This window comes from Schistocerca gregaria, chromosome 9 (genome assembly GCF_023897955.1).
Source record: "Schistocerca gregaria isolate iqSchGreg1 chromosome 9, iqSchGreg1.2, whole genome shotgun sequence".
In the NCBI taxonomy this organism is placed as follows: Eukaryota; Metazoa; Arthropoda; class Insecta; order Orthoptera; family Acrididae; genus Schistocerca; species Schistocerca gregaria.
This window is the reverse complement of record NC_064928.1, coordinates 180,759,814-180,785,678: the sequence shown is the minus strand read 5'-3', so window position 1 is coordinate 180,785,678 and position 25,865 is coordinate 180,759,814. Positions and strand designations below refer to the sequence as shown.

Below are 25,865 nucleotides of genomic sequence, written 5' to 3'. Positions count from 1 at the left end.
TCGTCACATCGGATATGCTTGAAATAGTGGTGTCTTCCATCTTGATGATGTCACAGGTCAAAGCACCTAGGTTGAATCACAACTTTTGGTTTTGCCCAAAATTCCAGGAGAATTACCCCCCAAAAATACAATTTTTGATACATTTACCTTCAAAAAGCCATACAAATTTAAGAAAAAACAAATGAAATGATTAATAAAATACATTACAGTATATATGTGCTTTCCAATTAAACAAATTTTCATACTGTTTGAATGGGTCAACTGAACCCGCAAATACCGGATGTCGGCTACATCTCACAATTTAATGAAGTTGCGACACGTAATACCATATATGCACAGACAGAAATAGAACAGAATGGTGATGATATTTTCCTACACCTAGCTCATGTTTTGAAATGTAAGTTGTGCCAACAGACTGATCTGTAGCATGGCCCAAAGCCTTGGTTACATTTAAAGGTGAGCACATAATTATCAATTTGGAAAGTTGATTAGAAGACTTCAGTTAATCCAATCCAAACTGTCCAAATTAACAGCATTCTTTGGTAAGGAATTATATTCCCGCAAAACACTCCTCCTAGTTCCCAAGGGAGTTGCAAGAGCAATACAATATTCTCAACAAACAGATTCTTGGGTGCTCCTCACTTTAAAGCCTTCAGTCCTACCACTACCTACAGAAAACAATTTGACTTGTATGCAAAACGAATTCAAGTTTCATGTCCAGTCAGTAAGGACATCAGATTTTATAACTTTAACGACGAATAGTACAATGCAGATGTCTTCCACATAAGTTAAAAATTATTTCATCATTCTCACTCCTTCTATTTAGCAGAAGAGTTTTTGGAACATCATGTGAAACACAAGAGATTTATAAGAAAGAGGTGCAAAACCAAGTAGGCCTAGTGCAATTTTTGTTTAGATAAAACAAAAAATATTTTAATAAATTATCTTACTAAAGAAAGAAAGAGAGGGAGAGGGGGGGAGAGGGACAGAGAGAGAGAGAGAGAGAGAGAGAGAGAGAGAGAGAGAGAGAGAGAGAGAGAGAGAGAGAGATAATGAGCATGGGTCCAGCAGACTACATGAAATTACTTTCAGGCTTTACATTCTCAGTATGCTAAACCCGAAGACCGACAAGTAAACTTGGTCTTCCCAACTGATTCACGTCAAATGCAGCCGTAACACCACGCACCTGCTTCTAAAATGAAGTCAGCTTTGACGTCCACCGACTCGAACTGCCTCCCTTCGCATCGTTGTCCTGGCGTATTGCGCCTTTTTCCAGTTACTCGAAGTGTCATAGTGGCCATGCCAAATCCTTGCCCCCTTTTATAGATGTAAATTAATTTCCAACAATGATTTCGAACACTATATGTTCGGAAATGTAAGGTTTTACACCAGGTGGTTATTCTACATATTAGAGTCACCACGATCTGCTACAAACAATAAATACGTGCTCCTTGTGTTGTATTACTTCGCTGTAAACAACACTTAGCTGACCACTTTGTAGTTTGTACGTATGTCGTAAACACTTCCACAGTCTTTCACTAACAAACTACAATGCATCTTCTGCGTAAAGATAAAACACAGGTCTCACAGTACCGAGCCGCAGGTCAGCAGGAGACAAATCTTATTCCTTTCTAAAGTACAACACACAGAAAATTGTAGCACTTTTCACAAATTTGTTTTTGCATTGTGTATATTTGGTGAGCCCTTTAAAACATTTGAATATGAGTTGATACAATTTCCTATAGTAGCGGTGAGCTACTATTCATATCTTAGGCGCTCAGTGGAACATTTTTCGCGCCAAGATATAACATCATATATCCCTTAAACAGCGTACAATTTGTTGTGGTGGCGTGGTTTGTGTACGTGTTGGGCGATGTTTGTGGCGTGTGTTTGTTAAACAGTGGTATAGATTGTACGTCCGGATGTGAAGTTCATATTAGTGATGTTGTAGTTTAATTATTACATTTCATATACAGACAATTGTCCCCACATGAAATTTATTTCTGTTTCTGTCGCAAAGCGTGGAGTGCCAATATGCCCATGATTAAGTTTGATCGTGTTGTAAGCTGTAGCAGCGAAGATCTCGTAAGTTCTGAAAATATAATCCTTGTTATGTGTGTAAAAGAAGTCGTAGATTTTGTATGTTGTCATGTGATTCATGAGGTAAAACTTTATTCATTTTTACTACAGAATCACCCTGCCAAAAATCTGTTAAGGACTGAAACCTACAAGAAATGGAAATGTAAGAACCCAGGAGAAGACCAGATTTCAGTCGTGTTGCAGCTAGAGAAATCATCATTGATCAGTTCTGTAGATATTGGAAATGAACACTCTGCATTCGTTGAAGTCCTTGTTGCCCGGTCTTCGGGAGACGCCGAAGATTTCAAAGTAAACCCTAAATCTTATATTATTGATATCAGATAATGTTCCATACAGTCATAAAGTATGTTTCTGCTGAGGTGTTAACTTTTTTTTTTAGGTTCTCCTAGTAGCGTCTTCGTTTATGACACCAATGGAAGCACGAAATGGGGAGCATCCTAACAGGGTCCGAATGTTCAGCCGCGACCAACTTAGCAAACCAGCAGTAGATGAAAGATGGGATCGTGTAAAGGTACGGTTGGAATCACAAATGCAAAAATTTTCCACACGCACACACAGTGTGTCACATTTGATGTTTTTTACAATATGGAATAATTTGTGTGTAGTGTGCCCAGTAGTGAACAGTGTAGCACCAGTCTTTTAAATTATGAAATAACTTCTTTACAAGAATACATAAAACAGACATTATTCGCACTAGAAATAAACCAAATGAGGATACCGTGTTTTAAATACTAACCTTGTATTTTGAAGGATGGAGGCCCAGTATAACCATTCATGGCCATCACGATTTTCTGAAGTTTCCCTGAATTCCTACTACAAAAACCTCGACTAACTAGGCCTGTGATTATGTAAATGCCTGTATGTATTAGTTGTAATTTTTTGCTCTTAAACTGTAATGCCATACATGCCCTGCATCTTTGTAAAAATGATCTGCATACGAATAAAAATAGCTACTTAAAAGTGATCCACGGATTATTGGAGGTGGGCTCGAGAACTCTAAGAGATATTATAGTTAAGGGAGAGGTTAACTAAGCTGCAAATTCCATATAGAGTCTATCAGGGAAAACCTTGAGATTTATGGGTTCTGCATAATCGTAGAAAATTTATCTATTTCTTAATGTCACTGATATCTGTATCACTATTTTTGCCATAGAGTGAGAAGTAAACTGTGGCAGAACTCATGGCTGTTTCTTTGTAAATGACTATTTGAAAATAGAGGTCACATTTCTGCTTTTGCTTTGCTATCCTTGATTTTGGTTCCTGTGTCAACCATGAGTGTTTCGGGCCGCTGACAGCCTTAACATATGACCATAGTTTCTGTGTGTTCTGTTTTCCATAATCTACTGCGAAGATTGTTGTTCCTTTCATCACACAATGTGCTGCTGGTTTCACTTTACTGGTCGACTGAAATATTTTGCATGTTACTTATGTTTGTTTGCAGGCATTGTGATTTATCGTGTGGTTGCCAACTTGAATATGCTCAAAACAAATGTGCAAGCAGGTAGATGCAGTGTTTCTTGGTTTCTGAAAAGCATTTCACTCAGTACCGCATATACACCTACTGTCAAAAGTACTATCATATAGGGCATCGAGTGAAATTTGTGACTGGATTGAGGGCTTTTGGTATGGAGGACACAGCATGTTATCTTATATGGACACTAACTGTCTGATGTTCAGGTACTTTCAGGTGTGCCCCAGGAAAGTGTGTTGGGATCCATGCTGTTTGTGTTGTATATCAATGACCTTGCTGACAATATAAACAAAACATTTTTTTTTTCCTCCTCCTCCTTCTTCTTCTTCCAGGTGATGCAGTTATCTATATCTGAGAAAAGCTGCATAAATATTCATCAGATTGGGTAGTTGGTTGGTTGATTTGGGGGAAGGGACCAACTAGCAAGGTCATCAGTCCCGTCCAAACCCATCCAGTTAGGGAAAGATGGGGAAGGAAGTCGGCCGTGCCATTTCAAAGGAACCATCTCAGCATTTGCCTGCAGCGGTTTAGAGAAATTACGGAAAACCGAAATCGGGATGGCCGGATGCAGATTTGAACCATTTTCCTCTCGAATGCGAGTCCAGTGTGATAACCACTGTGCCACCTCACTCAGTATTCAGTCACACCTTGATAAGATGTCAACCTGGTGCAGCGATTGGCAACTTGCTCTAATTGTCCAGAAATGTAAAATTATGTACTTCACAAAACAAAACAAAAAAGTAGTATCCCATGACTGCAGCATCAGTGAGTCTCTCTAGAAATCGGCCAACTCGTACAAATACCTGGGTGTAGCACTTTGTCCGTGAAATGGAATTATCACATTGTTTCAGTCATGGATAAAGCACATGTTAGACTTCAGTTCATTGATTGAATAATGGGGAAGTTAGTCTACAAAAGAGATTGCTCACAAATTGCCCCATCCTAGAATATTGCTCAAATGTGTGGGACCCATACCAGATAGGATTAATAGGAGCTACTGATCGTATACAGAGAGGGAAGGCAGGAATGGTCACAGGTTTGTGTCGCATGAACAAGTGAAATGGTAGAATCTTGAAGACAAGTGAAAACTATCCCTAGGAAGTCTATTAACAAAGTTTCAAGAACTGACTTTAATCATTGCTCTAGGGATATATTACAATCCTCTACGTATTGCTCACAATGGGATCCTGAGGGTAAGATTGGAATAATTACTGCGCGCACACAGAGGCGCTCAAAAAATCATTCCTCTCGCACTTCATACATGAATGGAACAGGAAGAAAACCTAATAACTGGTACAGTGGGACGTACCCTCTGCCATGCAGAGTATAGATCCAAATGTAGAACACTGGTGACCGCAATGTTTATGATGTTCTGGGTCAAAACATGTCGATGAGATGCTGTAAACCCGGTAGACTGAGGACACCAGTAACTTGACAGAGATAGAAAACTCAAGAAATGGAAAATGGTTGAGTTTCTAAGAACACAAAAACATTAACAAACTAAAATCTCACAAACTAACAAGATCTCCTTGGGGATAGGGATTTTGATTCTGGGTATCAGTGCATTAGTGCATTCAAATTAATTAATTAAAATCTTGGCGTGTATTAGACCACAGTGGGGAAAATAAGGATTATTATCATAATGTATCTGTGGAATGCACAATGTAGATAAAAAATTGTCATGATGCAGTCATTGGTTTTGGTATCGGGAATATGGAAGCGTCCGATCCCACCCGTCGGCTTTGACCCATGACATCACAAATATGGCGGAAACGACCATAAACCACGATTCCAATATGGCGCATATAAAGTCGTTACATACACATTATGAGGACGAAAATACATCGAAAAACAAACACACACACATTCCACAAAAAGTGTAATGACACCAATGGGACAAGTGCGGGAAATCGGGGGTTTTTGGGTGGGAACAAACTAAATATAAACAAATTTAGATACCCACCCCCATACAAAACCACGCAAAAAACCGACATCACAAAACTCCTCAAATACCACTAAACACAATATCATCTGGAATCGGACACTTCCCTTGACCTATATAGCTCAACAGCAGCTCCCGATCCCATAAATTAGGACCTAACACTACCCTTGACCTATATAGCTCAAAAACATCTCCTTATACCAATACCAACACTTTCAGCAACACATTAGGATCGAACACTTCCCTTGGCCTATTATCCTTACGACAGCTCCACATACAGCCGCCCGTGGTCTGAGATGCCAGAACTTTAAGTAAGCCTAATTTCTTCACGATAACTGAACATCTCACGACCTCATCCAAAAATCCGAATAGTTGAAGAAATTTTATTAAGAGACAACGCACTGTCCTCCATCATAGCCGACAACCGAAAACTGTTGATCCTGTCAGTCATATCCATACCTACCAAAGACATAAAAAAAGCAATTTACCGAAATTCACACACACGATGCCACTCTCACAAACTGAACCAAAAACATCACCTAACACATCACCAGAGAGCATCACCGATCGCATCAGAACGACACCTACAAACCCGCCACTCTCACAAACTAAATTCCGCGCTGTCGTGACGTCACACACCACAACAGCCTTACGTCACGGGTCAATGCCGATGGATGGGATCGGACGCTTCGGTTGACCCTTGGTATCTGACAACTGTATTGTCATCTTACGGCCTTATCAAGACTTTGAACTGTGCTGCAGTTCTGTTTGTTACATCTTTTATATAAAAAGGAAAGGGGGGGGGGGGTGCTGGAATAGCAGTATCTTGATCTTCAATACAGTTACCTTCTCCATTAGGGATACTTAAGTCTAGTAAACATTATGATCTGTGTCACCACCATACAAACAAAAACATCACAAGCATTATCACACTTCATAGAATATACCAATAGGCTCATGTTGTACACTAGACTCTGTCCATTTGTTGCTGCATGCTTTGTTTTACACCTCTGATGCAGTCATTGTTGTTTCTTTACAGAGCCTGTGTATTGGAAGAGTACCTCCCATGATAAACTGTACATATCCGTACAGTTCTCTTTGAACTATTCCTGTAAACTTGTGAGAAAGAGCTTCTGTGTGGTCCTTATTTTTATTTACATACTTATCCATGTTTAAGAATTTGCATAGAGTTGATAACATGGTTACTTATTGTATAGCAATAAGGTACATACCATATACTAATGAAAATAAACAATTTTTGAAAATATAATATACTTGAATGGATTAGAAAATCTACTCACCAAGTGGGAGCAGAAGAAAACACGTATAAAGATAAAGAAATGTGCAAGCTTTCAGAGCCAGTGCCTCCTTCTTCTGTCAGAAGGGTTGAAGTGGAAAGAATGTAAAGAAGTGGCAAGTTTTAGGGAATGGGTAGAGTTTGGAAAAGTCACCCAGTACCTTTGGTCAGGAAACACTGTAGAAAAGTTAGTACAAAAATCGTGAGAACAAACTAAGATTAACAAGAGACCAGAAAAGCAGACTATATGATACAAAAAAATAATAATAATAGGAAAGAATTACAACAATAAATTGTGATTTGGAAAGTTTGTGGAAAAGTGTGGTTTGGTGAAAAATGGAAACACACAAGAACTGGAATGAATCATGTAGAAGGAAGGTAAGTGATGGGTGGGAAAGAAAAGTGCTATCAAAGCAAATAAATTGGCAAAAGATGATTGGGAGAAGGCCCTGCGGTGTAGTGAACTGTAAACATAGAGTTAAATGCAAATTTCTAAATAACAATCAACCAGTCTAAGTGTGTAGAAATCAGTACTGGAGAAGATGTAAGAGCAAGATTTTGGTTGATGTGGGTGGTACAAATAAATAAACAAGCAAACTATCATGTAAGGTCCAAAACAGAGACTCTTTGAACAAGATAGATGACAGCAACGAATGACGAGAGGAAGGATAGCCACAAGAGCTATTATGTCAATGAAAATGCTCAATTTTTGCAGAATAATATAAATGGATACATAAAGAAATCTATTCAACACATTGTACCCAATCAAATAAACAAATGTAAATAAGTAAAAGAACACTATACAAGAACAAATACGTAATTTCTTGAAGTTACAATCAGTCTTACAAATTATTAACTTTTTGACATAGTTTATGCTACACTGTTGCTGGAAACATAACAAGTTCTTTTGTATACTCCGTGTAGAATCATGTTGATGTCAGTGGCTATACCTCTGATGGGTATTTCAGTAGCTTTTCTGTCCCACAGTCACTTATTTCAGTATGCCATTCTGAATTCATGGGACTATTTAAAGGAGAAACCACAGTATGGTCTCCTTCAGTGAAACAGTGTTTTTTTTTTTTTTTTTTAAAAAAAATCAGGATTTCGGCCTTCTCTCTGTCAACCTTTGTTTTGGTGCCACTGTGATCATAAATTGTAGACAGATGGCTTTGTTCGATTTTCTCATTTAACCCTCAAGCAGGTGTGCTGTTCTTCCTAATACAAACAGGTGCCCAGCGTAGTTTGTACACACGTAAAGAATAGCTGTCTTTATTTTACCAGAGTAAACACGTATGAGCTAAATCACTTTTTAATCTTAGTTTTATTAAACAGGGGTAGAATACACTTATGTAATATCAGGTAAAGCACAATTTCATTAAACAATAATGAAATAAGCTTTCATTATGTCACTCTGTTGTCACAGACAGGTGATGCCCCACAGTAATGACCCACTCAAAGCATTAAACAGTGCAGTTGCATGAGATCCCAGCCAACTGCTTATTTGATTGCTAATTATCACCTAGACAACTGCATCATTGTAGGATTGTGCTGCTAGCTTGTAATCTGGGCCATTTTCTTGCACCCAACATAATTTTTTTCTCATCTATCTTGCTGTTTATTTGTATTACTGCTACTCCCTTGGAAATATGACAACACAATTTATCACTATGTTAGCTGAAGCAATAATGAAGGAATAGGTATGGGCTCATAGTTGTGAAACAGCAAAGAAGTGGTGCCAAAGAATTTTATTTGTGGTTGGCGCCCTTTATACATAGTGACGCCTGCTTGAGGGTTAACATAAGAGCAGCACTTCTTAGGTTTTTTATATCATTATAAACCTAACATTATGTGCATCAGTCTGATACCTGTTTTTAAAAACAGGAATGACATCGAGATTTTTTTTTCCAGTTGCTCAGCAGCTTCCATTGATTCAGTGGCCTGCCACATCTCCAATTACGAATGGATGCTGTCGCAACTAGAGTGAAGAATGCCCTTCGTGGTACATTTCTGAGAATCTACTGTATCCGAAAGTTAATTCACAACTCTGCCACAGGTCGTATGCCGCCAACCATTCAATCGACACGTGCAGTACGGTTTGACCTTCTTGAAGCTCCACACGTCACAAGAAGAAAAGAGCACGGACGCAGTGGTCGAACAGCATCAGACAAAACTAGGCAGGTTCGTCATTCGCGAGGAAGACCCTACTGATGATGACATAAGGGTGGGAAGCCTGTTTGCTGTGAAGCACGGGGCGACTGTCGGTGGAGGCCTACTGGGTGGGCCCCACAAGCCACCTCCGACAGGTGAGGAACCAGTGTGACACAGTTGGTGTGTCTCACTCCTTCCTATTTCTCTTAGAAATTACTGTCTATTACCACTGAATTATATACACTCCTTATCACTTACACTCTCGTTTTCCTTCCCCATTGTCAAGAAAAAGGTATCAGAGACTAATACAGAGGAAGAATGTACCTGAGTAACTACAGAGAGATCTTTGATTGACAAAATGTGTTTGTTGAAAGTACGATGTTTGTTGCCTATGCATGAAAGATAAGGCAAACACACGTTTCTAGCATTTGTAGACTTAGAGAAAGCTTTTTACAATGTTGATTGGAATAATCTCTTTCAAATTCTGAAGGTGGCAGGAGTAAAATACAGGGAGCGAAAGGCTGTTTACAATTTGTACAGAAACCAGATGGCAGTTATAAGAGTCGAGGGACATGAAAGGGGAGCAGTGGTTGGGAAGGGAGTGAGACAGGGTTGTAGCCTATCCCCAATGTTTTTCAATCTGTATATTGAGCAAGCAGTAAAGGAAACAAAAGAAAAGTTTGGAGTAGGTATTAAAATCCATGGAGAAGAAATAAAAACTTTGAGGTTCGGTGATGACATTGTAATTCTGTCAGAGACATTTGCTGTCTCTGACAGAATTACAATGTCATCGGCAAACCTTGGAAGAGCAGTTTAATGAAATGAACTGTGTCGTGAAAGGAGGGTATGAGATGAACATCAACAAAAGCAAAACGAGGATAATGGAATGTAGTGGATTTGAGTTCGGTGAGACTGAGGGAATTAGGTTAGGAAATGAGACACAAAGTAGTAAAGGAGTTCTGCTATTTGGGGAGCAAAATAACTGATGATGGTCGAAGTAGAGAGGATATAAAATGTAGAATGGCAATGGCAAGGAAAGCAGTTCAGAAGAAGAAAAAATTGTTAACATCGAGTATAGATTTAAATGTCAGGAAGTAGTTTCTGAAAGTATTTGTATGGAGTGTAGCCATGTATGGAAGTGAAACATGGACGATAAATAGTTTGGACAAGAAGAGAATAGAAGCTTTCGAAATGTGGTGCTACAGAAGAATGCTGAATATTAGATGGGTAGATCACATAACTAATGAGGAGGTATTGAATAGGATTGGGGAGAAGAGACGTTTGTGGCACAACTTGACCAGAAGAAGGGACCGGTTGGTAGGACATGTTCTGAGACATCGAGGGATCACCAATTTAGTATCGGAGGGCAGCGTGGAGGGTAAAAATCGCAGAGGGAGACCAAGAGATGAATACACTAACCAGATTCAGAAGGATGTAGGCTGCAGTAGGTACTGGGAGATGAAGAAACTTGCACAGGATAGAGTAGCGTGGAGAGCTGCATGAAACCAATCTCAGGACTGAAGACCACAACAACGTGAAAGATAAAATCTTTCTGGATAACCATCTGGCTATCAGAAGAGGAAATCAGCATACATTTACTCAGTGTTGCTTTTTTCAGCTTCATTTAGGTTGAAATATTAATTTAGTGGGGATAGTGCATAGTCTTCAGAGCGTATAAAAATTTTCAAGTTTGTCACTAGTAAGAAAGACTGCTAAGCACACAAGCTTTTGTCCAGAAAGCCTTCTTCCGAAATAGATAACAGACCCACACATTCACATAAACGCAGCTCACACATATGACCACTGTCTCTTGTCACCGTGGCCAGACTCTGCTTCTCCCATCGTGTGCAGTTGCTCACAGTCCAGCTTTGGTGCCCAGAGACAGTGTGTGTGTGTGTGTGTGTGTGTGTGTGTGTGTGTGTGTGTGTGTGTGTGTGTGTGCGTGTGTCCCTCCAATACTAAATTGATGATCCCTTCATATATCAGTATGTGTCATATCAACCAATGCCTTCATTTAGTCAAGTTGTTCCACACATTTATTATCTCCCCAGTTCTGTTCAGTACTTCCTCATTAGTTATGGGATCTACCCATCTAATCTTAAGCATTCTTCTGTATCGCCACATTTCAAAAGTTGCTATTATCTTTTTATCTAAACTGTTTATTGGTCATGTTTCATTTCCATACATGGCTTCACACCAGACAAATACCTTCAGAAAAGACATCGTAACACTTAAGTCTATATTCAGTGTTAACAAATTTCTCATCTTCAGAAACGCATTTCTTGCCATTGCTAGTCTGCATTTTATATCCTCCCTACTTTGGCCATCATCAGTTATTTTACTGCTCAAATAGCAAAACCTTTATACTATTTTAAGTGTCTTGTTTCCTAATCTACTTACGTGAGCAACACCTGGTTTACTTCGAGTACGTTACATCTCCCTTGTCTTGTTTTTGTTGATGTTCCTCTTATATTCTCCTTTCAAAACACTGCCCGTTCTGTTCAACTGCTCTTTCAAGTCCTTTGCTCTGTCTTATAGAACACCAATGTCATTGGCAAACATCAAAGTTTTAATTTCTTCTCCTTGAACTTTAAATTTCTATCCAAATTTTTCTTTAGTTTCTTTTACTGTTTGCCCAATGTACAGATTGAATAACATCTGGGATGGACTGCAACCCTGTCTCTCTCCCTTCTCAAATGCTACTTCCCTTTCATGCTCCTCAACTCTTATTACTATTGTCTGGTTTCTGTACAAATTGTAAATACCCTTTTGGTCCCTGTATTTGACGTCAGAATTTCAAAGAGACTATTCCACTCAGTATTGTAAAAGTTTTCTCAAAGTCTACAAATGCTGTAATTCTAGGCTTGCCTTTCCTTAACCTATCTTCAGGGATAAATTCTAGGGTCATGTTCCTACATTTCTCCGAAATCCAATTGATCTTCCCTGCAGTTGGCTCCTACTAGTTTTTCCATTCTTCTGTAAAGAATTCATGTTGGTATTTTGCGACCATGACTTATTAAAGAGAGAGTTCGATGGTATTCACTTCTGTCAGTAACAGCTTTCTTTGGAATTGGGATCAGTATATTGTTCATAAAATCTGGCGGTATTTTGCCTGTTTCCTACATGTTACTCAGCAGATGGAATGGTTTTGTCACAGCTGCTTCTGGCAATGCTGTCAGTAGCTCTGACAGAATGTCATATATTCCAAGGGTCTTGTTTTAACTTCGATCTTTCAGTGCTCTGTCAAATTATTCTTGCAGTACCATATCTCATCTTCATATACGTCTTCTTCAATTTCCATATTATTTCTTTCATGTTAGTCTCCCTTCTCTATACTACTTCCACCTTTCAGCTTTCTCTTCTTTGCTTAATACTGGTTTTCCATCTGAGCTCTTGATGTTCATACAGCTGCTTCTTTTTTCTCCATAAGTCTCTTTAATTTGCTGTAGGTGGTATCTGTCTTCCCCCCTATCAAAATATGCTTCTAAATTCTTAAATTTGTCCTCTAGCCATTCCTGCTTTGCCATGTTGCACTTCCTGTCTGTGCTTCTAAATTCTTAAATTTGTCCTCTAGCCATTCCTGCTTTGCCATGTTGCGCTTCCTGTCTATCTCATTTTTTTAGACTTTGTATTCCCTTTCACCTACTTCATTTGCTGCATTTTTATATTTTCTCCTTTCATCAGTCAAATTCAGTGTGTCCTGTGTTACTCAAGGATTTGTATTGGGCCATGTCTTTTTACTTATTTGATCCTCTGCTGTCTTCACTATTTCATCTCTTAAAGCTACCCATTCTTCTTCAACTGTATTTGTTTCCCCTTAGTTCTTTCAACTTATCTAGGTCCCATCTCCTTAATTTTCTACCTCTTTGCAATTTCTTCAGTTTTAATCTACAGTTCATAACCAATAAATTGTGGCTAGAGTCCACATCTGTCCCTGGAAATGTCTTTAAAATTTGATTCCAAAATGTGTCTTGCCATTATATAATCAGTCTGAAACCTTACAGTGTCCCCCATGCCTCTTCCACATAAACGTTCTTTCATGATTCTTAAACTGAGTGTTAGCGATGATTAACATGGGCACAGTAAGAAGGTAAAAAACAATTTCGATAAGGACCCTTGCATTACACTTATGTAGCGTGAGGAATGTCGATCTACTGACAGATCGAAGTCCTGTTACTTCAGCTCCTGACTTCTTCGCTCTCACACTTTGATAACGTGATAAGGCATGTGATCCTAATATGTAGATAAGTGTAGTAATAAAGAGGACACCTCGTGTTCTGCAGTAGTGTTGACAATTTTTTGTGTACATTATGCTAAAAAAATACAATAAAAGTGACGTTATTAACTCCCCTTTTCTGCAATAGTAGCAGTAAATTTAATTATTTCATGGTCAAATTAATTTAAACAAAGTGTGATCATACAGTGTAAGTTCTTGGGGGAGTAGCGTCAGGTAGCCTGTGGCAACACAAGTTAAGTGACATTGCTGTTCACAGGAGCTGCAGCAATTATGGATGCTTCAAAACCCACTGCTTTAGCTTCAATGGACCGGCCTGGAAGGAAGCACAGCCCCGTTGTCAAAACTGATGGAGAAAGTTCTGCAAAGAAGAAGGAAAATAAGCCAGTTGAGGTTTCGCCCAGGTGAAAAGTCAAAGCCTCTACTCTGTGTTTTGTACAAGCTGTGTGATGATATTGTCACTTACTGTAGCTATTACTGTTTATTTGTTCATGGAATGCGGCATTTTGTCTTCACTTAAGATTGTTGTTCATTTATTTTCACTGCCAGTTTCTGCTTATGAAGCCATTGACTAGTGAATAACTGTATAGAAAAGCATACATATATACATGGCACAGTATGAATTGAGAGACCGTCAAATACAGGGCCCGGACAGTCAGTGCAGCAGCAGGCAGCAGCTCTAGCATTTGGCTGATTTGGAATAGTATAGTGTAGTTTCTGTGTTTTCTCACACTTTACATGGAGAAGTGGATTGTATCTGTGTATTTTACTGATCAAACTAGTGTTTGCCAACTTACATTAAATTTTTTCTGTTGTTTAAACCCAGGGCCGTTTGTACCACTAGACAAGACCATGTGACCACCTAGGGCGGCAAAATTTTAGGGATGGCAAAGGGTAGAAAAAATTAATTTCAAATCAAGCAGTGAAAACAATGAGCAAATGAGGAGAAAAAATGAAAAAGAGGAAAAATTAAAATACTGAATTGTTCTGAAAACCATACGGAACAGTTGCTTAATAAGTCTTTACTTGCTTTGACAAAAGTGGATGCTGAAAAAGATGAGATTTATCCTCATTCGAAAAATATTTCAGTTAAAACAGAAATGAAGTAATACCATGATTATTCAGATAACCTTGTTTGATACTTTGGCATGACCCCCATCAGGATAGCATTATTTCTAAATTCAATGAATTTATTAGTTCATTATCTTACAGGTAAATGAAATAAGTAACTAATGCCACATTTGGTTGCACTGGTATATTTAGTTGAGCTCTAGTTTAAAATGTTCAGCCTATTTCTTCTTGTTTCAATTATTTTGGGAAATTTCAAAAGTTGATGACAACTAATAAGAAATTGAGGACATTTGCTTTAAAGGAATTGAGGAGACAGCATGAAAATTGAAGTTTGTCCCCATAAAATGAGGACATCTGGTCATTTTAATTTAATGATTAAAAGTATAATAGGAGATTTGCAATGTTGTTGTGCCTTTGGATGTTGGTCGTGTTGGAGGAGGTGAAATATCAGGGAGCCCAATGGTAGTAAAAAAAGATTGGTTTTCAATTTCAGTTCTCACCTAGGGTACCAAAACACCTAGCAAAAGTCCTGCACAAACCTTAGTGCATATCCTCATGAGAGGCAGTGCTGGGGGGGGGGGGGGGGGGGTGGAGCTGGATGTGGGAGATTGAGTAGATGGGAGAGACTGGGTCTGTGTGCAATGAGAGGAGGTTGAGGTTTGTTGGAAAGGTTGTGGAGGGTGAGCGAGTTGCCTTTCCGGAGGTGGGAAACCAGGAGCCCCATTGTAGCTGGTTACCAAGCCCCCACAGAACCTATCTCTGCCTACGTAGATCAACACCTTCAGGCCATTACATGCAGTCTCCCATCCTTCATCAAAGACACCAACCACTTTCTCGAACGCCTGGAATCCTTACCCAGTCTGTTACCCCCGGAAACCATCCTTGTAACCATTGATGCCACTTCCCTATACACAAATATCCCACACATACAGGGCCTTGCTGCAATGGAGCACTTCCTTACACACCGATCACCTGCCACCCTACCTAAAACCTCTTTCCTCATCACCTTAGCCAGCTTCATCCTGACCCACAACTTCTTCACTTTTGAAGGACAGACATACCAACAATTAAAGGGAACAGCCATGGGTACCAGGATGGCCCCCTCGTATGCCAACCTATTTATGGGTCGCTTAGAGGAAGCCTTCTTTGTTACCCAAGCCTGCCAACCCAAAGTTTGGTACAGATTTATTGATGACATCTTCATGATCTGGACTCACAGTGAAGAACAACTCCAGAATTTCCTCTCCAACCTCAACTCCTTTGGTTCCATCAGATTCACGTGGTCCTACTCCAAATCCCATGCCACTTTCCTAGAAGTTGACCTCCATCTGTCCAATGGCCAGCTTCACACATCCGTCCACATCAAACCCACCAACAAGCAACAGTACGTCCATTATGACAGCTGCCACCCATTCCATATCAAACGGTCCCTTCCCTACAGCCTAGGCCTTCGTGGCAAACGAATCTGCTCCAGTCCGGAATCCCAGAACCATTACACCAACAACCTGAAAACAGCTTTCGCATCCCGCAACTACCCTCCCGACCTGGTACAGAAGCAAATAACCAGAGCCACTTCCTCATCCCCTCAAACCCAGAACCTCTCACAGAAGAACCCTAAAAGTGCCCCACTTGTGACAGGATACTTCCCGGGACTGGATCAGACTCTGAATGTGGCTCTCCAGCAGGGATACGACTTCCTAAAATCCTGCCCCGAAATGAGATCCATCCTTCATGAAATCCTCCCCACTCCACCAAGTGTGTCTTTCTGCCGTCCACCTAACCTTTGTAACCTCTTGGTTCATCCCTATGAAATCCCCAAACCACCTTCCCTACCCTCTGGCTCCTACCCTTGCAACCGCCCCCGGTGTAAAACCTGTCCTATGCACCCTCCCACCACCACCTACTCCAGTCCTGTAACCCGGAAGGTGTACACGATCAGAGGCAGAGCCATGTGTGAAAGCACCCACGTGATTTACCAACTGACCTGCCTACACTGTGACGCTTTTTATGTGGGAATGACCAGCAACAAACTGTCCATTCGCATGAATGGACACAGGCAGACAGTGTTTGTTGGTAAAGAGGATCACCCTGTGGCTAAACATGCCTCGGTTCACGGCCAGCACATCTTGGCACAGTGTTACACCGTGCGGGTTATCTGGATACTTCCCACCAACACCAACCTACCCGAACTCCGGAGATTGGGACTTGCCCTTCAATATATCCTCTCTTCTCGTTATCCACCAGGCCTCAATCTCCGCTAATTTCAAGTTGCCGCCACTCATACCTCACCTGTCATTCAACATCATCTTTGCCTCTGCACTTCCGCCTCGACTGACATCTCTGCCCAAACTCTTTGCCTTAAAATATGTCTGCTTGTGTCTGTATATGTATGAGTGGATATGTGTGCGCGAGTATATACCTATCCTTTTTTCCCCCTAAGGTAAGTCTTTCCGCTCCCGGGATTGGAATGACTCCTTACCCTCTCCCTTAAAACCCACATCCTTTCGTCTTTCCCTCTCCTTCCCTCTTTCCTGAAGAAGCAACCGTTGGTTGCAAAAGCTAGAAATTTTGTGTGTGTGTTTGTGTGTTATTTTATTGTGCTTGTCTACCGGCGCTTTCCCGCTTGGTAAGTCTTGGAATCTTTGTTTTTAATATATTTTCCCCATGTGGAAGTTTCTTTCTCTTTCTCTCTCTCTCATATATATATATTTTCCAAGACTTACCAAGCGGGAAACCACCGGTGGATAGGCACAATAAAAAAACACACAAACACACACACAAAATTTCGATCTTTCGCAACCGGCGGTTGCTTTGTCGGGAAAGAGCGAAGGAGAAGGAAAGATGAAAGGATGTGGGTTTTAAGGGAGAGGGTAAGGAGTCATTCCAATCTCGGTAGCAGAAGGACTTACCTTAGGGGAAAAAAGGATATTTTTCCCATGTGGAATGTTTCTGTCTATTTTTAACACACACAAACACACAGTGCAATATGGTTAGGGTCTGTGCTTGTTAGCAGACAGGAGGAGAATTGGCTGCTGTCTGTAACCATCTGGAAGCTACATTGATACCTATTGACAAGTTTTGGGCTGTTCTTCAAAGCTGTGGCAACACGGGGCTACAGTGATGATACTTATAACATGTTTGGTGCCATTGGAATCCCCTGGTGACCTGGTTTTCACTGTGTCTTCAGATATCCATCATTTGAGTGATCCCTCTTCACTTAAGAGTGGGTGGTGGGTTCGCATGTCACTGAGTAAAGGGCAAAAGGGAATGTCCCGTAGGGCTGGCTTCTTGAGCCTTAGCGACAGATACGAGGTGCTACCCGGAGCTGATAATATTTTTGAGCTATCACCTGATGCCTCTTCTGTTGGGCCAGTGGCCAATTTTCATGCACAGTCTGTACAAGTTCAGAGGGTGGGTATGCCAGTCATTGGGAGTTCTGACATTAAGTGGTTTGTGGAGCCTGTCATGAAAATAGCGTGCAGGACAGGAAAGAATTCCAGTGTGCACTCAGTGTGTTTGCCATGAGGGGGGGACGGGGCATTTCGTCTGTGATGTGGAGGAAGCTCTGCCAGTGTCTTTCGAGGGCACTGGGTTTGACTGGCTGCAAATATTGGCACTTGATAGCACCAGTGGTGCCTGTCACTTGGGTTCTGAGGCTGTCCTCTGCTCTTTCCAGCAGATGACTGATTTGTTGAAGGCAACTAGCATCGCAGGCAGGCTGCACGTTAAGCTATTTGTAGCATTATACCCAGGGTCAATCACGAACCTCTGCTTTGGAGCAGAGTGAAGGTCTAAGCCAGAGGTTCGGATGGCTCTGTAACAGTGTCGGATGTGAATTTCTTGAGTTCTGCTGTCAGATGGAGAACTGTTGGGTTCCCCTTAATAGGTCAGGTGTGTACTACACACAGGAAATGGCTACTAGGTTAATGTTGTACGTGGGGCGTGCAAGTGGTGATGTTTTAGGTTAGAGAACCTCACCCCCAACCCCCGCCCTTGGGATCAGAGACAAATTGTTTGCCAAAATTGAAATTACATAAGCCACAATGTTCTCAGAGAATGCACCCCCTCAGAGAATGTACGTAGAAAAGATTCGTATGAAATTAGTAGGCTGCAGGAGCTTCCCAGAATTAGTACTGTTTATTGAACATTATGACACCCAGAGAGTATTAAGGTCAAAAAGTTGATTGAAACTGGAAGTGAAAAGCAACCACATCCTAAGTTCATATTGGAATATTTATTGTAAGGATAGTTCAGTCGCCAATGGTGCAGCGTATTTATTGCAATAAAAAACTCTATAATCTATAATCACAGATTGCGAATGTGAATTAATCTGGGTGAAGTTAAGTATCAAAGGGCAGTCAAAAATGGTAATCAGATTCTTTTATAGACCACCTAGGTCAGTAGCACTTCAGAGGAAACTTATAGAATATCATTAATAATTTTCTTGATCATTCTGTTGTAATAGGGCGTAAATTCAACTTGAGAGGTATAAATTGGGAGTCGTGCTACCAAGACTGGTTATTATTCAGAATGTCTTGTCCAAAAATTAAAGTTTTGGTCTTTCATAAAACAAAAAGTAGTTCAAAATTCTCTATTCATTCACTCAGTGCCTATACTGACACAAAAACGGGAAATAACAGAAAAGGCCGAAATGCTGAGTTCAGGCTTCCAAAAATGTTTCAGTGCAGAAGATCGTAACATTGTCCCTCATTTTAGTCATAGTAGGAATGTTGGAATGGCAGATATTGAGATACCCAATCATAGCAGAGAAAAACAGCTTACAATCACTTAATAGTGGAAAGGCATTAGGTCCAGATGAAATACACATAAGATTCTACAGAGATCATGTGAAAGAACTTACTCCCCTATCACCAGCAGTTTATCGTAGATCATTGAGGCAGCGGAGGGTACTTGGAACTGGGAAAATGTGCAGGTATTTCCAATTTTCAAGATTGGGTCGTAAAACAGATGCATGTAATTATAAGTTTATATCATTGACATTAACCTGTTGTAGAATTATGAAACATTTTATGCTTAAACATTTTGACGTTTTTGGCGAACAAAAATCTCCTTCACAAAAATTGATATAGGTTTGGCAGAACTTGCAAAACTGCTCCCTCTCTTCGTCCATGTGAGTTGTAGCTCTGTAGACAACGGTGTTCAGGTTGATGCTGTGTTCCTTGACTTCAGGAAAGCATGTGACACTATTCTGCTCTGCCATTTAGTGGAAGAAATACAAGCTTACTGAGTATTGGACCAGATTTGTGAGTGTGAGCAACCGAATCACATTCTGCGCCAGTATTTCGACTACCTTTCACCGTACCCAGAAAAGTGAATTATCCTTCCCGCTATCCGCACCTCCACCCCTCCCGCAGTTGTATTCCTATACCCACTGAAGCTACTGCCCATCTCTGCTCCTCTCTTGCTCCTGACACCTTACTTCACACCCGTATAATATGACCTACAGTGTGTTTCACAATACATATTTTCACATTTAGAGGCTGTAGAGGGGACTTAGTAGATCAAGTTCGACACAGGAACCCTTGTTCGGAAATGCCATTCAACATTGCTACAGAGCATGAAAGTTGTAGGTGCTGATGTCTAAAAAATGGGCGCGCGCGCGCACACACACGCGCACACACACACACACACACACACACACACACACACACACACACACAGGCGCGCGCGTTTGTGCAGAGGGTGATTCTGTGATGATGTTGCAAACTTTCAAGGATGTCAGAGACGGATAAGTGTATCAGTTTCAAGTCAGGGTCCCTGGTTTGGAAATGAACAAGTTGAGAGTTACAAGCGAAAATCATTGAATTCCTCTGACAGTGGCATATATTTACAGGTACTTCTGTTGCTAAGAATGTAGGGTATGCAAGTTCGAGAGGTGGTAGCATGAAGCAAGACAAGAAAAAATGTGTATTAAATATGAGCTGTAAAAATGAATACCTGAAGGAGCTATCAGCACTTGCTCATCTTTGCAAGTGTGAAGCACATTTCCTCTATTGAAAAAGTGCTCATAGCTCTTAAGGTATGCATTTTAGAGCCGATGTTTACCAGATATTTTTTTCTTGGTCCACACTACCACCTCTGAAAGTTGCCTACCCTACAATCTTAGCAACAGCTGTACCGGTACACATATTCCACCGTCAGAGGTGTCAGAATGGTTTTCTGTTATAACTTTCGACTCCAGTGCGGGGACCCTTACCTCAAATATATAAATTTATATCCTTCTCCATCATCCTTGAAAGTTAGTGACATCATCACAGAATAATCCTGTAGATATATACTTTTAGAGGCTCCAGCACTTATAACTTTGACGGTCTGTGGCATTGTTCGATGGCTTTTCCATAGTTGGGTTCCTATAAAAATTTTACATACTAAGTTTTGTCTACAACCTCTAGAAATGTGTAACATGAATCGTGAAATCTCCTATAGATGTGAGATCTTGCCTGTATCTTCTTCCACCATCACCTACTCCGATCCTGTCCAGTCAAAGTCGAAGCCACCCATGAAAGCAGCCATGTGGTCTATCGACTCAGCTGAAACCACTGTGCCTTTATGTGGGTGTGACCATTGAGAAACTGACTGTTCACGAGAAAGGACACCTGCAAACTGCGTCTGAGAGACAGCCGGACCACCTGGTTGCTGAGAGTGCCACCTGACACATTCTGAGAGTGCCACCCGACACGTTCTGCTCGAGTTGAACGACTACTTTGCTGCCTGTGCTGTCTGTATTCTTCCTGGTGACTCCAGTTTTTCTAGATGCACTGTGGGGACTGTCCTCCGTTGCCGAAATCACCCTGTCCACAACTTTCGTGTCCCTGCCCCACCCACCTCTGCCCATTCCGCATTCATACTTGAGCCTCCCACTCCTTCTGAGCCACTGCTCACATTTCTTTGCTGTTTGCCCATCCCACTCCCTCCACCATTGACTCTGCTATCCCTCTTATAAGGTTACAGATATAGTTACTCCTTGAGTATAGATACCTGTACCTTACACATAGCGGGCTAGCGCAGCACACTGCCATTAGGAGAACCTTCAGTGATCGTGAATATTGGTTTGGCACCAACCGGTACTGGTGGCAGGCAAAGCAATGAGTGGTGGGGAGTCGTGGACGAATGTCAGACTTGGTTGGAAATACGTGGCCGCGTGCTGTGAGAAGTTTGATAAATCCTTTAAACGTTGCAGTGTTTGTGGATGGAATTGAGAACTCGTCAATATTAGAAGTGAGTCATTAGCAAAGACTGGTAGAAGCAATGGTCACCTCAGAAAAGTAATAACAATCTGAAATAAGAATGAACTTCAGTACTTGTGCATAGAAATGTTAGGAACGTGTACTGTGCATTGTACTAGAGGCAGTAAACTTGTCAGTTCTATGAAGTCAATATTTCCTTTCAAATCATTTTCATGCATATTGGAACCAACTGAGTGTGAAGATTTTTAATAGCAAGTGTGGTAATTTTGGTAGGGCATGTACTGGCAGGCACATGGTCCAATTTTTAGTCCTCGGGTGCATGTTCCATAGGAGTAAGTTGGCCACGCTAAGCTGTGCAGCATGAACTTTGTCACATCGCTATGGTTATATGAACACAGCTGGTTTTAGAGAGAAACAAAATGCCTACTGTAAGCTGTGCAGCATAAACAGTGGTTCGATCACAGTGCTTGTATCGACACAACTGGTTTTAGAGAGAAACGTGACCATGATAGATATGAATTATAGAGTAGCAATCTCCCCACCTCACACCTCTCCCATACTCCCACTTTCAACCTCATCTGAGATCGCCGCACAGTGTGGGCACGGACATTGTTCGGCGTTAGTGCCTGGCAGTGGGCCACATCTGTGTGTGTGTGTGTGTGTGTGTGTGTGTGTGTGTGTGTGTGTGTGTGTGTGTGTTTCTAAATCTGAAGAAGGGCTTAGTTAGTCTGCTGTACTTTAAATGTGTCTGTTTGACAAAGGGCACAATGTTATGACCTTGCACCTGGGAATTAGAATCTCGGAAACTGTGAAACTGGTCAGCTGACCACGTGCTGCTGTGGTAAGTGCTCGAAGGACAGTGAAACCACATCTGGGCAAGGTGTTGGACATCCACCACACATCACAGGAAGTGGAGGTCAGAGGCTTGCCCACTCCATAAAGTAGGTTAGGTGGTGACATAAGGCAGATCTGATAACAGATTACAATGCCGGTGTAGACACGCATGTCTTGGAGGACACCGTTTGGTGCACGTTGTCAAACCAGTCCCACGCGTCACGAATTTGGCCCAACAACAGTTAAGATTGCAGTGGGCACGGGATTGTTGAGATTGTACTATGGATTATTGCTGTGTCTGGATATGCAGTCTTCCAGGCAAATAGCTGCTCAAAATACACACTGTTCCACAGATACAGGCTGATGGGGCATTATTTTGCAATCAGTGGAGGGGGGATGAGGGGGGGGGGGGTGGCTTCCGTGAGATCTGCAGTAGTAATCAGAGCCACTGCGGCAGCTGTAGAATGTGAGAACATTATTGCATACCACCTGCATCCCCACCTACTTGATATCTCCTCCAGTGGTGGTGGCATCTTCAGCTAGAAGAACTGACCATGTCACAAGACCAGAATCGTGCTATAGTGGTTTGAGAAGCACAATAGGGAACTGACATTGATGTTTGGGCCACCAAACTCTCCTGATCTTAACCCAATGGATCACATCTAGGGCACTGTTTGGCACCAGCTTTGTGTCTTCAAACCACCGGCTTGTAATTTACAGAAAGTGCGTGCCCTATGCATAAACATATGGTGACATTTATCAACAAATACCTACGGACGACTTGCTGAATCCATGCCGCACAGAATCACTGCTGCACTGTGTTCTGATGATGAACTGACACGCTACTAAGGAGCTGGTTGTAAAGTCTAACTTCACTAGTTGTAAAATGTAAAACAATTTACTAAGAAATGAAGATATGAAAAATTTAATAACAATAGATTTTTCTGATGAGGACATCAGTTACAGTGGCAATTCAGCTATAATGTGAATCCTTTGTAAGTGCCATTGCTCGCAAGGAACATACTTCTCATTCTTGCTTAAAATGACAAATTTATATGCAATTATGCTCTATATGATGTCATTTTCAGACTTTTCAAGAACCAGTTTATTGTAGAAGGAAATCTGTTGTTGTAATATGGAAACCTTGCATATTCTTCTCTCTGCCTTTCTTTCGACAATAGGTGTAGTATAGACTCCTCACCTCATTGTTACCCTAGTGCATTCATACTACGATAGGGGTGACAGTCACAGAACTCGTCTCCAGTACACGTGGTGTCAGTTTCCATAACAATTCGATCAAAGCGCACACATTTTAGAACAGCGTGGCAAGTAAAATAAAATTTTTAGCCGTGGAAGAAAAGGTGAATGCGATTCATGAAACTGAGAACAGAGCTAAAAAGGCTGATGTGTGTTGTCAATTTGGCCTCATAAATTCTACAGTTCAAATGATTTGGAAGAACAAGGATAAAATTGTTACTGCAAAATGTATCTCAAATTACACAGTTATGAAAAGCTGAATGCAGCAACATGGATGAGGTACTGCGTACATTGCTAAAGCAACAGAGAAGCATCAGTCTACCTATTAGTGGACTTGTACGTATGGTGAAAACGGGGATTTGCCAGAAAATTAAAAGATGACGAATTTGTGTGCAGCAGTGGCTGGATTGACAGAGTCAAGCAATGTCACAGCACTACTTTTGGCAAAGTGAGCAGTGAAGCCAACAGTATGAATATTGAAAGAATTCAACAATGGCTCACCACTGTGTAGCCTACAATTTGTGAATGATATGCAGACTGTGCCATCTTCAATGCAGACAGGACTGGCATTTTCTTTACACTGACACCAGACAAAACTCTTAAATTCGGGGGTGGGGGGGGGGTGTTATTGGCAAGTTATCGAAGGAACGAATAACAGTTCTGATTTGTGATAACTCAGATGGAACTGAGAAGAAAAAAGTGCCCACGATAGATAAGTCAGAAAATTGTAGCTGTTTTAATCATGTAAAAAATGTGCCAGTGCACTACAGTGCTGCTTAAAAAAAAGTCCTTAATGACCTCCAAGCTCTTTGGAGCTGAATAAAGTGTTGGGATCAGGAGGTTGGAAGTCAGAAAAGGAAGATACTGGTTCCTGTTGGCAACTGTCCAGCACGCCCTGAACACTCTGCTCTGGAGAATATTAAGGTTGTTTTTCTTCCTGCAAATACTACAATCTTATTGCAGCCCATGGACCAAGAAGCAATTAGGAGCCTGAAATGATGTTATCGTAAGTTCGTATTACTGAAAATGATAGAGTGCATTGAGAAAAAGTAGGATTCTTGTATTAGGCTGATGGTGCATTGCCACAGCTTAGAGATGGGTCAGAGCCCAAACCATCAAGAACTGTTTCCGTGATGCGGGGACCACATCTGAAGGAATAAATGCTGCCATAACTGAAGACATGTAAGATGACACTGATCTGCCACTATCTGCTTTGCTGCCAGAAATCAGCTGTGGTATTCTCAATCATTATGACTATGAAATGTATGCAAGAATAAGTGATGACCTTGTAACAAACAAAATGCAAACTAATATGATAGAGTGCATTGAGAAAAAGTAGGATTCTTGTATTAGGCTGATGGTGCATTGCCACAGCTTAGAGATGGGTCAGAGCCCAAACCATCAAGAACTGTTTCCGTGATGCGGGGACCACATCTGAAGGAATAAATGCTGCCATAACTGAAGACATGTAAGATGACACTGATCTGCCACTATCTGCTTTGCTGCCAGAAATCAGCTGTGGTATTCTCAATCATTATGACTATGAAATGTATGCAAGAATAAGTGATGACCTTGTAACAAACAAAATGCAAACTAAAGACGAAATTCAAATGAAGTGAATAATTGGGGACACGGTGACTATAAAATGAGTGAGGTAGATGAAGAAGAGAGGAAGAAGAAAGAAATAAAGTGCCTATCCCTATGGTGAGTGATGCTTTAGAAGCCATTAGAACTGTGAACATGTTGTGAAGTTAGGTGAGGAATGAATGAAATTGCAAATGAAATAACGAACATAGAACATAATTTAGATAGACAGTGTGTTTTGGGCAAATAGACACCAGAGTTAAATGACAGGTTACTTCACTCCTAAGTAAGGCTGTTTGGTGAGTATTTGATATGATACTGTATGGACTGTATTCATGTAACCATAAGAGTGAGTTCTTTATATAAAATAAAACAAGGTTAAATAAATTTTATGTTTTCCATTTGCACCACAACAGATTGAAAATATGAATCTTGGTTATGATGACACTGGTTTAGAACAGCATAAATTTCAAGGCCCTTTGAATGTTGTAGCCAAGTTTGACGGTATATGGCAATAAACTGAACTTCAGGCACAAGTAGTGCACATTTTTGCATTTAGGAGATACTGGTAGTCGACTGCAAGAACACATTTTTTGGAACAAGTGAGCAATGGTATGAACACAAAAAGTACTAGTTTCCACTGCCACCCACTTACACAGGTGAACCCTCGCTCTGGCTGTAGCATTCCATAGCCTCGGAGTTTTGAGAATTGTTCGTCT

General features: G+C 40.9%; 2 protein-coding genes across 4 annotated transcripts in view; one reads left to right on the top strand and one right to left on the bottom strand.

Moving 5' to 3' along the window:
* The window catches only part of LOC126292220 (thyroid adenoma-associated protein homolog), a 193,366-nt gene extending 191,823 nt beyond the window's left edge, over positions 1–1,543 (bottom strand). The window contains exon 1 of one of the 2 annotated variants that reach the window (XM_049986086.1): positions 1,187–1,543. In XM_049986086.1, the coding sequence (XP_049842043.1) occupies positions 1,187–1,301 (115 nt within the window). In that variant the 5' untranslated portion in view covers positions 1,302–1,543. The remainder of the gene's footprint in view (positions 1–1,186) is intronic. The other variant, XM_049986087.1, reaches the window with a different exon arrangement.
* Positions 1,544–1,586: 43 nt separating this feature from the next.
* LOC126292218 (DNA repair protein XRCC1-like) overlaps positions 1,587–25,865 on the top strand; it is a 73,678-nt gene continuing 49,399 nt past the window's right edge. The window contains exons 1-5 of one of the 2 annotated variants that reach the window (XM_049986083.1): positions 1,587–2,085; positions 2,191–2,388; positions 2,480–2,611; positions 8,864–9,113; positions 13,452–13,596. In XM_049986083.1, coding sequence (XP_049842040.1) covers positions 2,035–2,085; positions 2,191–2,388; positions 2,480–2,611; positions 8,864–9,113; positions 13,452–13,596 — 776 coding nt within the window. In that variant the 5' untranslated portion in view covers positions 1,587–2,034. The remainder of the gene's footprint in view (positions 2,086–2,190; positions 2,389–2,479; positions 2,612–8,863; positions 9,114–13,451; positions 13,597–25,865) is intronic. The other variant, XM_049986084.1, reaches the window with a different exon arrangement.